Source organism: Xenopus tropicalis, chromosome 9, assembly GCF_000004195.4.
Source record: "Xenopus tropicalis strain Nigerian chromosome 9, UCB_Xtro_10.0, whole genome shotgun sequence".
Lineage (NCBI taxonomy): Eukaryota > Metazoa > Chordata > Amphibia > Anura > Pipidae > Xenopus > Xenopus tropicalis.
The window spans coordinates 48,173,709-48,189,338 of record NC_030685.2 but is presented as its reverse complement, the minus strand read 5'-3'; the positions used below and the strand labels follow the sequence as shown (position 1 = coordinate 48,189,338).

The 15,630-nt window shown below is 36.4% G+C and overlaps 1 protein-coding gene across 1 annotated transcript in view; it reads left to right on the top strand.

The window, feature by feature from the left end:
• The first annotated feature begins 224 nt into the window (after positions 1-224).
• The window catches only part of col3a1 (collagen, type III, alpha 1 (Ehlers-Danlos syndrome type IV, autosomal dominant)), a 59,544-nt gene continuing 44,138 nt past the window's right edge, over positions 225-15,630 (top strand). The window contains 2 exon segments of the mRNA NM_001142907.1: positions 225-423; positions 15,255-15,454. Of these exon segments, the coding sequence (NP_001136379.1) occupies positions 339-423; positions 15,255-15,454 (285 nt within the window). The 5' untranslated portion in view covers positions 225-338.

Sequence of the window (15,630 nt, the reverse complement as noted above, 5' to 3'; positions counted from 1 at the left end):
TTCCTGTTCTCAAAGGTCAGTTGCAGTTCCCTGTGTGTTAACCACTTCTCTGTCAAACTCTGCAGCACTTTTCAGTGTAGACCATGTAGGGATTTCTTCAGCAGTGAAGGAGTTTAAGGCTGGGAACACCTCTCTCAAGTTTCAGAAAGGGGTGGAATTTAATGGATGCCAAAGTTTTCCCTATTTAAAAGGAGTGCAAAGGAATCAGAGTGGCTTAGTTCTGTAACAGGGCCCATCGCTGAAGGGGCAGGGGAAACAATTGATGGTGCTAACTTGACAAGTTTTATTTTGTTTTCCCCCCGAGTCTGCACTTAGAGTCTCATGTCTAACATTTAGACATGATGAGCTTAGTGCAAATTGCGTCCCTTCTCTGTACCCTAGCAGTGACTTACCCTTCTCTGATTTTGGCACAACAGCAGAATGGTGAGTAACACTCTCACAGTTTCATTATTTACTTCATGTCATGTAAAAGCTCTATAGCAATTTAAAGCATGTACAGCTGGAATCAGAGGGGTGCAGCATCCTCAGTGGGATTGCTCTGTGAAAAAATGATCTTTGAAATATATATATATACAATCCCTATGCTGTACAGTGATTTTTCAAAGATTGTTTAAGGATCAAGGTTCTTAATTTCTGTTCATGATGCTGGTCCATTGAGAGGAAGCTCAGCTTCCCATTATCTCATAAAATCTTACACTAATGCAGCAATAAACAGCCTTTTATAGTTTATACAAATTTCTTCTTTAAAAAACTGTTTTACTTCCTTTCTCTGTGTGCCAGCTGATACTAATCCCTAATATACAATTAATATGTTTTTACAATATATTTCACATTAACATACATTTGATGTATTCCAGTTGTTAAAGTTAACATTAATTTTTGGGTGTTTGCATTCAGACTATACACAATATGTGCTTGTTTACAATTATAAAACTGATTCTGTAAAATATGAACTTAGTTTAATTTCAGTATGACTATGTTATTTGAATTACATACAGTTATGCAGTGTTTTACTTGTACTTTAACTGCTAGTGCAAAAAGGGTTTTTTTTTGACTAGCCATCTGCTTTCTTTTGTTAGGAACCAATTTAACTGGTTCAGGAACTGACCAGCAATGTATATGGCATCTTTGTTAGGAGACAATCAATTAATTGAAGGATTTTAGCATCCAGAATGAAGCTGGCAATAAAACTTATTTCACAGAAACAATAGATGCAGTTATACGTCCCCACCCCTGCATGCTCCGTTATAGATAATGTGCACCCTCTAATTTGCTGTGAACAGTGTACAAGCCAAGTACAAGACAAAATGTATGTCACTGTAACAAATATACTATTGTATGTTTTCCCAATCTTTTTCTGCATTTGTTGCCTATTACATTATGTATATCTGTCCATGAAATGAAACACTGGCAGTTCTGGGTGGAGCTGACTGTTGTTTGGATTAATCGTTTAGAATAAGCTTTTTGCCCAAAATGCATGATTAGACTTGTGGGAGAGTTGGCCTTTGTTAACGGCTGAGCGTTAAAGTTGTCATATTTCTGCACTTTGTGAATTACTTAATAAAACATTTTATGTGTGGGTTTGTATGGGTTTTAAAGAAACAGAATACATTGCCTACAAATTATTTGTCACGTCTTAGAGTAACAATTTCCATATAGTCATAGCTGCTGGCTATGAATTTCCAGCTCATGTTGTAACAGCTGGAATAAGCTGTGTTTTCAAATGAAGAACATTCCCTATGTAGTCTGCAGAAACTGGCAATGAACACTATATGATCTCATAGTTATGGATATACTGTATGTTACTATAGAAAGACTATAGTCATTAGGGGTTTCTCTTTAGGGTTTCTAATGTGCACACATAAGAACAAATGAGTAGGCTAATGTAAAACATATGTCCTGTTGAACAGATTTTATTACCCTTTGTGTGTTACAAGAAAATCCTTGGACAGTGGTCATTTGATTTATTACTGGCATTCTTAGTCCAGATTTTAACAATCAGAAACTGCTGACATTCTCAAAGAGGGGGAGAATCAGTTTTTCACATGCATTTCCAATGGGGATTAACAATGCAGACTTGTGATGTGGAACTGCTGCCACCATGTGGCCAATATGAATGTTACCATCAATGAAAATATATAGGTCTAGTCTTGGAAAGGCTTGCCACACCTTATCCATACAGAATTCCATGTATCCTGTGTCAATCCATGGCAATGCTCAATAATTAAATCAAGTTGAATTTAACTAATTTTGTGCTTTATTCATATGGTTCAATTTTAGAAATCACTTATTCACATAGAAATCTTTATTCGAACATATCATCAAAATGTGAAGATTTTTTTATATATACTATTTACAGCATTATATTGCTTTTTACATTGTATCTATGCCCTCTCCTATATATATGCACTTTCTGACACCGTGCAGCCCCACAGAAGGTGTTTGTCATGCAACTTTGCAATAAAATAATGAGACCAAAGAAGAATGCTGTGTGCAAGGCTGCAGAGATTTTAGCATTACCATTTTTAATTTCCCAAAACCTTAAATAATACTATGAATGACCTAACATGTCATAGTTTCATTGACATTGTGTCTTATTAGGGTGTGGCACAGATACTGTAAGCCAGATCACAACACTTAAATGGCAAATCATATAATTTTACAGCATGTGTGAAAACACTGGAGGACTATATGTGCACTAACAATACTCAGTAGATAAATAAAAGAAATGGAATGGGTCAACCACCATATTATGCACCAGTGTATTGAGCCTAAGTTATGTGTTTGCAGAATCACCATCTAAGATCATGTTACCAAGATGTTTTCTTAAAAATCTATCATTGGACAAAACACAGAATTATTTTGGGAGTGGAACTAACTGTACATCTACTTGCAGCCCAGGGTGTTTTCACATTTGAAACAATTAAATCTGCAAGTTAGAATAATGCTACTGCATTTACAATCCTATAGCCTTACCCATTCTCAAGAGACATGGCTTATATTGCCATATCCTTAGCACCAAGAACAGGACTTTACAGTATCTCTATTGGAGGTAATGTTAAGGTTAATTTTTACTTCCCACAGGTAATTGGGAATCATATTTTCTTAACTGACAATGTTATTTTTTTCTTGACTACAAACAGTCCCTTAACAGACATTTCAGTTCTTTCATATTCTATTTAATTCTATTTGCATGCCTTCTATAAACGCTCCTTCTCATTATTGTCTCTGTCTCATGGTACATATCTGATAACCACCAAGCCTACTCTGGCTTCCTTTACTTTGTCTTGATCTAAACCATTGGCTTCTACTTTAATGCCCCACCCCCCACACGTTCCTAAAATGCTATGGGCTATGTCAGATTTAGCACCTTGTAGCCCACATGAAATCACCTTTTCAGTAGAATACAAAAAAATATAAAAATACATGACAAGGGGACACCTCACTTGACCCTTCGCCTTGAGGCACCACACTGAACCTCTTTGTTTTGTTACACCAGGAGAGGTGGAGAAAATGGCCTCAGAAATTATTCACATTTTATCAAATAAATAGGACCTTGCCAGCCTAACCCAAGGCAATATTCTAAAGCCATCATTCCTTAAGAGGTTGCTACTGCAGAATGCTCTGCCATTGCTCGCTGAAGACTTGAATTAGTTTTAGACTGCTTCAAACTACAGAGAGGATGACCCCAAACTCTGCTACCAGCAGGAGCTGCATCACCAACCATGAGAGAAGGTCAGCAGCCCTGCTGCCGGTCCTGGATCTGCAGTGTCTCGATAATAGGAAATCCAAGCAGGCTGTCACCTAGCACAAGCAGTAGTAGCGTCTGTATCTAGCAATCGACTGTGCAAACACAGGAGAGAACCTCCTTTCTTCCTCTGCTAAAATTACTTGTGCAGTACTCTGTCAAGGTCCTACCGCTGCTGTGACAAACAAAACTTAAAATAATCATATGTTCATTGTTTTGATCCAGAGGAAGGCAAAAAACCCAACCTGAAGCAAGTGCCAATTATGCCTCAAGAGGGAAAAAATTCCTTCCTGACCCCATGGCAATCCGAAACAGTCCCTGGATCAAGCAATTGTAGTTAACATAAATTAAATTCAAAGCTGACTCTCAATTTTATACTGTATAAAGATACAGAAAGCACAATATAACAATGCATTCAGGAAAACATCCACATTCAGTTATTAATACAATATGAGAACAAAAAGAAGTGATTATGCCAGATCACTGAGTGGTAAATGTTTACATGCAGTGATCCCCATTGTTCTTGATTCACATCTATTTTCAGATGCTTTGTCCCTCCAGAAGAGATAATCTCCCACATGTGACAGAGCACTGTCGGACTTTTTAATTTTTTTTAAACTTATCTGTCATGTGGCACTACCATTCCCTTACTTCTACTGGCAACATGTTATATTTTCCTTTCTGCTTTAGAGATATAACGCAGGTTTTGGCCCACCTTGCTGCATGGTGGCATTATTAATACAGTAATATTTAACATCCACTAGATCCATCAAGGAGTTAATGGTAACCCTGCTCCACTATAATACACATGTACACTCTACTTGTTTGCGTTATTGTATTTAGTATCATCAGCAAGCCCTAGGCAGCTACCTGTCCCAACTACCCCTAGTTCAGGCCCTGGCAAACACTTATACATTGTTTTAAACAGCAACTTTGAAGTTGATAATAAACAAATGAAATAATCTTCTGGGTTACCAGTCTAGTCTAGTTGGAAGATTTACCACTCAGCCCTTTAGGGGAGACATAAATATAGAGAACAATTATTCTTTTCATGTGCATACAATATTCCCAAGACAGTTCAATCAAACATAAAAATGAATGCAGCTTTGTTTCAAATTCCTTGTAAAAATCTATATCTTCAACATTACAACTGTCCAGTTTCCTAATCACTAGATTATAAGGGAATTAGCTAGGCAAGATCTATCTTTCATCAAACCATGCTGACTACTATTTATAGTACCAATCTCCAAAACAAACCCTTCATCTTTTTCTTAAGCAAAAAATGTATATGTAAATATTTTGCCCATTCAACCATTGGGCCTTATCTATGTTATCTGTGGCAATGTGCAAAACCAGTTGCACAAAATTAACTTTGTAAGAAGTTAAAGCCAAGTACCACATATCCATATGATGTTTTAACTTTATGTTATTGATGTTACTTGATGTTATTTAACTTTACATATAACATTATGCAGCATCATACCTAAAAAGAAAGACTGATCTGAGTTAAAATGAAATAAAAGAACCATTGTTGTATACTCCATTAAAGAAAGACTTGGATATATCTTGCTTACATAAAATCTAAATGGCTGATTTTCATGGCATAAAGTTTTGTTCTGTATAATTTGATCAGTGAAACTGTTTTAACAATCTTTTCTCAGACAAAAATATTGGACTCGGCCCTAGGCTTCCTGGCAGAAACATTGTCTGTTAAATGTCAATGTGACAACGGAAAACATGAGATAAGGCACGCATTAGACATTTGTTAGCTGCAATTAGGAGCACTGTCTTTTGCCTTGCATGTTTTGGCAGTGTTTGAGGAAAGTGAATTCCTTGCAGATTAGCTAAGAAACCACTTCAATTTTCCATAATTTATGCTTCAAATATGACTTGCTTTACAAGTAAATTTAAAGAAATGTTTTTAATCCAATGGTTCTTTGAGGCCTAAAGTAATTCCAACAGTTAAATTAAAAATTAACTTTCTGTATTCTATGTCAAACATGATTTTATGAGACAATTTACAGCACATAAAGAAAATGTCCTTTTTCCATGCACGAGCACCCCTGTCCTTCTCTTAGTAAGACTGTGTCAAGAAAAAAATGTGAAGATTAGTAAGCAATTTCAGGATTACTGTTCATCTTTAATGTCATCACTTGACCTACTTCTGAACAAAGCCTTAGGCATATAACCTTCCGCTAAATAACAGATGACTCAGGTGTAAATGAAGTTTTGTGAGAACTTGTTGCTTAGCTTTTCGTTAGCTTGCCCTGTAGCTCTGTGTCTGTCAAACCTAATATTTCCAGACACATGTGCTTGCCTTAGTTATGCTTCACATATTTGAGGCCTGGCTGTTGAATATAATAAACATATGAGGCCTTGGTAAAAAAAAAAAGTTGAAAACCTCTATTCTTTTTGAAAATACAAATGTGCTTGTTAAATAACATTCATGTAAAGCAAAAAGTTGTTATTGTTGTTTCTTAAAATAACCCTATGGGGCAGATTTATCAAAATGTGAGTTTAGAGTTCACCACAGAAAAAGTCACACACTTTCTATTCATTGCTATGGGATTTCCGAAGATTGCAAATGTCACGAAAATTCTTTTCATTTGAATGCGAAAATTTTGTACTTACGATCCAAAAGTTCCAAAATTTTTGTATTGAAACAATTGTTTGTAAATGGTGATCCAATAGTCACAAAATGTTTGTATCCAAACGATTGTAAATGGCGGGAAAACCTTTCTGGCTTTGAACCTTCAGTGCATGATTTTGGAAGCCTCCCATAGGACTCAATGACACTCTGCAGCTCTAACCTGGCCCAAGGAAAGTCACGATACTGAAGCTTGAATGAATCCAAAACTTTTGTACTCGTTGTGGCAAATACAAATTTGTTCTAAAAAAATTACGAAAAAGTTGCGCAAATTAACGAAAAAAACTTAAAAAAATACGCACAGTACTAAAACTACAATACAATTTTTTTTTTCTGACTTAATTGTACTTTGATAAATGGGCCCCTTAGTATTAATTCCTTCTAATACCTTCTAACACATTGCCTACACAGTTTTTAAAGTGAGCATAAAACATTTTGTTGCACATTGCCAAAGAGAAATTAGACGGCTCATTGGTTCCAAACACCGACTACTTTTTCTAAAGTACTACTTAAGGTGCCCATACACCTACAGATCCGCTCGCTTGGTGATGTCGCCAAGCAATGTCACCAAGCGAGCGGATCTTAGGTGGGGGATATCGGGAGAATCCCGGCCCCAGGGCCAAATTATCAAATTATAATGATGGGTATACGCAAAATCAGTCCGGGGACCGCATCAACAAGCCGATGCAGTCCCTGATCCAACTAGATTTTTTAACCTGCCCGATAGATATCTGGCCGATTTCAGGCCAGATATCGGTCGGGCAGGCCCGTCGGTAGTGCCCATACACGGGCCGATTAGCGGCCGGATCGGTCTAAGGGACCGTTATTGGCAGCTAGAATCGGCCCGTGTATGGGGACCAAATAAAATTGCATCAGCCCCTGGTTAAACTAGAAGACTAGTCTAGAATAGAGATGTAGCGAACTGTTCGCCGGCGAACTAATTCGCGCGAACATCGGGTGTTCGTGTTCGCGAAAATTCACGGACTTTTGCTGATGTTCGCCACTTTGGGTTCGCCGCGTTTTTTTTTGGCCCGCGTTTTTTCGCCTTGGTTTTCCCGCCGCGTTTTATCGCCTATGCATATACATAGGAATAGCTTGCGTTTTTTTTTTTTGGCGTTATTTTTTGGCGTTTTTTTTTGGCGTTTTTTTTGGCGTTTTTTTTACAAAGTATTTTTCAGAGAAATTTTTGCTTGATCCCCCTCCTGCATGCCACTGTCCAGGTCGTGGCACCCTTTAAACAACTTTAAAATCAGTTTTCTGGCCAGAAATGGCTTTTCTAGGTTTTAAAGTTCGCCTTCCCATTGAAGTCTATGGGGTTCGCAAAGTTCGCGAATATTCGCGAGTTTTGGCGAAAGTCCGGGAACGGGTTCGCGAACATTTTCGGCGATGTTCGCTACATCTCTAGTCTAGAAGACTAGAATGTCTAGAAGACATTCAACCATCTCTATCTAATATATAATGCACAATCTCTTCAGAAGGAGAATGAGAGAATTCCACACCTTCACAATTCCCATTATAAAAAATACATTTTGCAATGTAGGATTCAACATGATCTCATCTAATATAAAGGGTTGCCCACTGGAAGGATCTATAGTACTGATCAAAAAGCATCTGACAGATTGTATGGCTCTTCTTCAGTGAGAACAGTCCCAGCTTGCTCATCCTTTTCTTTATAACTGAGATCCTCCATACCATTATAAGCTTAGTTGCTTTTGTCTGGAAGTTATCTCTGTTAATGAATGTATATGAATTGGTAATTATTAGAAAATATTACTTTTGAGCACTGGAAACCAAGACAATAGTGCATATTCTACATAAGGGTTTAGCAGTACATTGTAAAGGAGAATAATGACCCCCTCCCATAGTGAATTTACTGTATATCCCATTTAATACAAAGACAATACCTTGCTGGCCCCTCCCACTGCTGATAGGCACAACCTTTTACAGCTAAGGTTATTACACACAAGTAGCCAAGTAGCCCTAGGTCCTTCTCCATCAAGGATTTATCTTACTAAGCACCTTTAGAAGTGTAAGTCTCTTGCATATTGTTAAATCCCAAGTGCATAACCCTACAATTACAGTATCAACACTGGATCTCGTCTCCCACTATGCTGCCTATATTTGCGGTATACCCAAATCCTCCTGCATGCTCAATGGATTTAATTGTCCTGCCTAGCTTTATGTCATTAGCAAACACACAATAAATAGCACAATTTAGAACCCTGCAGGACTCTTAAAAACTATAACCCTAGTAGATATTACACCATTGGCAAACCACCCTGTGATGATCTGTTAGTTCCTCCTGTCCACTGGTACCATAACAGATACTAAAGGGAGTCATAAAAATCTTTGGCTACAACTGATATTAGTTGAGAGTCTATTCCATTGGGCCCATGTCAACAATTAAGTGCCATATCTTTTGTGTTAGTCAATGATAACTTATGTCAGTGGACCAATCTGTACCACCACATAGTGGATATTGTAACTCCTCAACTGTATACACCATGGAAACATAATAATTAAGGACATTTCCCTTTTCCCCCGTAACCAAAATATTTCCACGTTTTAATGCAGCCACATTCTTAACCTGCATCTTGATATTACTGTTTATAAAAAATGTTTTTGGAATTCCTTTTGTTTTTGTTCCCACAAAGCTTTTTTTTCCACTGAAATTTAATGCTTTGCTTTTCATTCCCCTATTATTAAGGCTTGTATTAAAAGGGCTATATATTTACAGGAGAAGAGGATCAAACTCCGTCTTTTCAAAGCACCAGTAAGGCCCCATCTAGAATATGCAATGCAGTTTTGGTCTCCAATTTCTGAAAATATATTAATGAAAGAAAGTCTAAAGAACAGCTACTAAGGAAATATAGCTATGGAAGACCTTGGTTATAAGGGAAGGCTGGTTAAGTTGGGTTTGTTTACACTGGAGAAGAGGCACGTGAGGCAGGGATATGTTCTATAAATATACAAGGGAACCATTAAAAAAAAAAAGCTCATCTTTTCAGATTAGAAGACAGGTGGTTCAACCTAAGATGCAGAAAGGGTTGTGGAACTTTCTCCCTGAGGCTGTAGTATTGGCAGATTCATTAGTATAGAGGAAACTATTATTTTTTATCATGGCATCCCATATTGCTACAACCAGCCTGTTGGCTCTATACCTGACTAGTGATGAACTTGCAGCTTTTTACTTTGTGTAACAGATTTCAAAACTATGATTTTTTTGTTGAAATGAGTTTTAGTCAATGTGAAGGCAAAATTACATTGCAGTTAATGTGTTTTAAGCTCTGCAAAAGCATATACCTACCTACCATATTAGAGAAGCTCCTGTTCGCTATGCTACAACTATTCTTCATAGAAAAAAGGTTTACATGTATTTTCAATTTTCTTTGCAAACATGGCACCCAGAAAGCTCCTTATATAGACAGGGAAGGACTGGGAAGGACTCCAAACCCACCTGCCTTTTTATGTTACCCCCCATACATTATTCTTTAAGATTATTTAATTTAGTGAGGACCATTTTATAAAGTCTTCTATATATATATATATATATATATATATATATATATATATATATATATGTGTGTCTTTCTGGGGTTTACTTTCTCTAAACGAAAATGAACAAATGTCTAACATTTTTCTGTAATATGCCGTCAATAAATATGCCAGTTTATTACTTGAATTTGACATGCAGCAGCTAGAGTAGGATATATGAAGTTTTCTTGACTTGAAAAAACAAAAATGTTCAAAGGATTATATATATTTTTCTTTCCCCTACAGCCTTTTTCTTCTCTACTTTCTGTGTGGTCCAATAACATACTGTTACATTAAAATGTCAGAGAACTATAAAGTTTGATTTACAATGTCCCCTACTAGGGATGCACCGAATCCAGGATTTGGTTCAGTATTCGCCCAGGATTTGGCCTTTTTCGTCAGGGTTCGGATTCGGCCATGGTTCTGGCTGAACCAAAACTGTAACTCTCTTGTAACACATATTTGTAATTTTTTTAATATGGGACAGGGTTGCACTGAACCCCCAAATCCATCGTAAGGGATTCAACAGAATACCGAATCCGAACCCTAATTAGCATTTGCTGGTTAAGTGTCGCTGCGTGAACACGGAAGTGGAAAATTTTTCTCTGTGCACTTTGCGTGCGCCGCCATTTAACCCTTCCAAATACTAATTAGCATATGATAGGATTCGGTTCGATATTCAGCCAAATCCCTTATGATGGATTTGGCTTGGGTTTGGCTGAATCTGAAAAACAGGGTTTGGTGCATCCCTGTCCCATACTAAAAAAATATATGAATATGTGTTACAGTTAGGGGAAATCTGAACATTTTTTACATTCAAGAGAATATTTTGCAAAAGTCAGATAGCTAAATATTTTTTTTATCTAGCAAAGATAGACAGAGTATAGACAACTACATATTGCATCCTATACCTTTCTTAAATTTTCATCTGTGTTATGAGACCAAAACTCAAGTCAAATGGCCCAGATGTCAATTAAATTTCAATAATATACCAGAGGCAAGCCTTTCTTATGTCAGTGTCACATTCCAGAAATAAAGTGGCAACATTATTTTGCCCTTTTTATGTTCATTATTTAGAAATAATTTGGTCAAAGCACAAAAGATTAACCTTTTTTAAAGCTGATCAAGGTGAAGGTAAAAAAAAAACCTTCCAGTAACTAGTTGTCAGTTTAACTTTGCAGATAAGAAATTCCTTTCTAGCCACAAAATGGCACTTCTGTCATTGCTTAAAGAAATTATAACAATATATGATCTTACGGGACTGTTATAAAACAAATTTTAGATCCCTCCAAACAAATCATTCATTCTTTGTAGGGAAATCTGTAACCTAGCTGCCCTTGCAGCAAATAAACCCTTTCTATGCTTATTTTAAAAGATTGTTTCTTCCAGTCTCGCTGGATGTCCTCTTGTTTCTAGTGGGATGAGTTAGAAAGATTGAATAGCATGATGTTAGAGAAAGGTTGAGTAGCATGATGTTAGAGAAAGGTTGAGTAGCATGATGTTAGAGAAAGGTTGAGTAGCATGATGTTAGAGAAAGGTTGAGTAGCATGATGTTAGAGAAAGGTTGAGTAGCATAATGTTAGAGAAAGGTTGAGTAGCATAATGTTAGAGAAAGGTTGAGTAGCATGATGTTAGAGAAAGGTTGAGTAGCATGATGTTAGAGAAAGGTTGAGTATCATAATGTTAGAGAAAGGTTGAGTATCATGATGTTAGAGAAAGGTTGAGTAGCATGATGTTAGAGAAAGGTTGAGTAGCATAATGTTAGAGAAAGGTTGAGTAGCATGATGTTAGAGAAAGGTTGAGTATCATAATGTTAGAGAAAGGTTGAGTATCATAATGTTGAAGAAAGGTTGAGTAGCATAATGTTAGAGAAAGGTTGAGTAGCATAATGTTAGAGAAAGGTTGAGTAGCATAATGTTAGAGAAAGGTTGAGTAGCATGATGTTAGAGAAAGGTTGAGTAGCATAATGTTAGAGAAAGGTTGAGTAGCATAATGTTAGAGAAAGGTTGAGTAGCATAATGTTAGAGAAAGGTTGAGTAGCATGATGTTAGAGAAAGGTTGAGTAGCATGATGTTAGAGAAAGGTTGAGTAGCATAATGTTAGAGAAAGGTTGAGTAGCATAATGTTAGAGAAAGGTTGAGTAGCATGATGTTAGAGAAAGGTTGAGTAGCATGATGTTAGAGAAAGGATGATTAAAAACATGAATTTAGAACATGAATCTAAACAAAAGCATAATGATCAATAATATTGTAATAATATTAACTGTGCGAATCTATCAAAGTGACTTAGATTGTAATTAAAAAGAGGAGGCTGACGCAAGTGCTGGAGTACCAAGAGGCACAAACATTACTAGTACAGGGCTCCTTTGCATTCTGGATAACAAGTTTCAGCTGTATTTATGGAGGGAATACAAACTCCATTTTTAGGCTTTTTCTTACAGGGCAGCTTTCAAAAGTGCAATAAACATGGCAGCTATTGCCTGTTGATTCCTATTATCTCTAGGAAATTGAGCTTGTCTGCAAAAAAAAAAAACAAAAACACTAAAAATGCCCCACCTCTCCTTTCACAATGCTCTTCTCTGTTGTGACCACATTTTACTTGGTGCTTTAAGCCTTTCCTGAGGTTTGTTAGAACCAAGAAAAATGTGTGCCTGGCACATTTTTAGACTATATGTACCACTCTAAAATATTTACCCCTGAAATATAGGTGGCAGGTGATATTTAAAATAGGACTGTTGCTCTGAATAAATGAAACAATGGGATGATGGCCATACATGTCTATGGCTACTTGTATAGTATCCATCCATTTGCCCAGAGGAGTGATTCCTCAGGTACCACTGTATGATGCTTAATACAGCACATTTTACCCTGTCATCGCCAACTGACAATAGTGCTATAACTGTGTTGTTAGCAGGGCCAAGGCTTTAGTTTGTTTTATGAAGAAAAGTGTTCAGACTTTTTCACCACACACTCAGGGGCACATTTACTAAGCCATGAACGGGCCGAATGCGTCCGATTGCGTTTTTTTCGTAATGATCGGTATTTTGCGATTTTTCCGGAAAAATGTCGCGACTTTTTCGTTACTAATACGATTTGTGCGAAAAAACGCAAGTTTTTCGTAGCCATTCTGAAAGTTGCGCAAAATCTGGCGATTTTTCGTAGCGTTAAAACTTGCGCAAAAAGTTGCGCTTTTTTCGTAGCGTTAAAACTTGCGCGAAATGTTGCACCTTTTAAGTTTTAACGCTACGAAAAAGGCGCAACTTTTCGCGCAAGTTTTAACGCTACGAAAAAATCGGCAGATTTTGCGCAACTTTCGTAATGGCTACGAAAAACTCGCGTTTTTTCGCGCAAATCGTATTGGTAACGAAAAAGTCGTAAAGACGCCGAAAAAATCGCAAAAAATACGAAAAAGTCGCAAAATGTTCGTTTTCAAATCGGATTTTTTCCAATTCGGTTCAGATTCGTGTCTTAGTAAATGTGCCCCTCAGTGTCGGACTGGCCCATAGGGATACCAGGAAAACTCCCGGTGGGCCCAGGTGTCAGTGGGCCCCTGCTCACCCTACCATTTGCCTTGTATGCCTATACCATGGCCATTACTCAATTCTATATGAGAAGAAACTGAAGAAATGGGGGAAGGGATAGATAATAGTATGTAAAAATAAGTAATTAAGAGATTAAAGAAAGGGAATATACAGAGAAGGGGAGAGTGGGCCTAAGGTCTAAGGTTTTCTGGTGGGCCCTTGGCACCCCAGTCCGACACTGCACACACTTTTAAATCCACTGTACAAGTAAATATTAGATCACTTCCCTTTCAGGGAACACGATTACTGCTAAACACAGGCATTTTTGCATATTAGTGTATTTAAAAAAACAGTTGCATTTATGCAAAATAGTTTTAGCTGTAACTCATAATTATCTTATTAATAATTGGTCAGGGCAATAATTTGGTCATTTTAAAGAATTTACTCCACTTTTTACAACTGGATATCTATATTTTGCTTTGTATGCTCTGTTGTGCTTTGTGTAATACATTTCCTTAGATTATTGTTATTTGTTGCAGGTTCATAAAAATAAATTTAAGAAAGGCATTGAAAAATCAGTGCTGAATTTAAAAAACAAAAAAAAGTGCATCTCCATAATATTGTTTTAATCTTGACACTCATTATTTACCATTCATCCATAGCATTTTTCATTACATTTGAAGGATAAAACCTTAGTCATTTAATCTGCAGAGGCAGCTGTTTTTGGATGACATCTGCCTCAATAATTACACTTTATTGTCCCAGTGCTTTTCCATGGATACATTTACAAACTGTTTAAAACCAATTTTTAAATGTCTAAACAATGTACATTGAATTATATCACTGTAATCGAAATAATAACTCCCATCTGTAAATAATCATGTTGCAAATTAAACAAACGCAGATTTCTTCAGAAAAATGTTTCCAGCTCACACAGATTTGCCAAATGCAGCAAAAAATGAACAAACCCTTTCAAAGCATTTTCTCCCTAGCTTCTTTGATATCTTATTTCATTTGAGTTCATATTAGGTATTACATTTATTTTATCCAGATGTGCATGTTCAAAATCACTGTCCAATACTGCCACCTCGTGGCAAAAAGATGTTACAAAGTTTAATGTTTGGAAATTGAATATTCCTAGGCTGCTTGGCCAAGTTATTTTGCTGTTTTACAGTGTATAAAGTGACACATTTGTTTGGAAACAGATTCCCTGTTATGTGTTTAACATGTTCTAAATTTGAACAGTACAACATGTTCTATTTTGTAGCCTATTTTGTATCTAAAAAAAAAAAATCTAAAAATTATTTTTAGAAGATTAAACATTGGGTGTACTTAAAAATAAAGTAATTTACAATGCCCTGTGCAGTGTGCACAGTGTGAATAAAGGCAGCATTTTTTTTATTCATTTTTTACTACGTGTATCTAGTAAAAAAGGGTTAAAAAATAAGTGATATAACAAATGCACTAGTGCTTTTTCTCTCATTTTACCAGATCTCCTCAATAATAAATCATATAAATCATAAATCGGTCCCTTGGTACCCTTGTATGTAATTTTATATGTTGTATGTAGTTATTTGTATTAAATCAATTTCATTACTATCAGTAATAATATACTAATTTACTTCCCTTCTCACTATTTTTGTTTGCTGCTTTGTTATACTTATTGCTGTTTTTTTTGAATGGGTGCCCAACAATGGTTTTACAGTCAAAAGAATCAAAATGCCAGATATGCAATTTCTCCTAAATTATTATTATTGAGGATAATCAGGAGCAAACAATTAAAGTATATATATATTTTTTTACAGTTGAAATAGGACAATGTACACATCTTGGGCAAGTTTATGCTGACAGGGATGTCTGGAAACCAGAACCTTGCCAAATCTGTGTTTGTGACACTGGATCCGTGCTGTGTGATGATATTATCTGCGATGAGCAAGAATTGGACTGTGCCAATCCTGAAATCCCATTTGGAGAATGTTGTCCTGTGTGCCCACAGGGGCCAAGTGTAAGTAATTTTTGTTTTAGCTTTAATTTTTTACTTACCTTTGCTTTTTTGGGGTAAAACAATTATACACTCTGCTATAAAGGTTATGCCTGTATAATAATGAGCTGTTAGAAGCATCCAAAATACATCAGAACCAATACTGGTAATGTTTGACTTTAATGTCAAAATCCACCCCT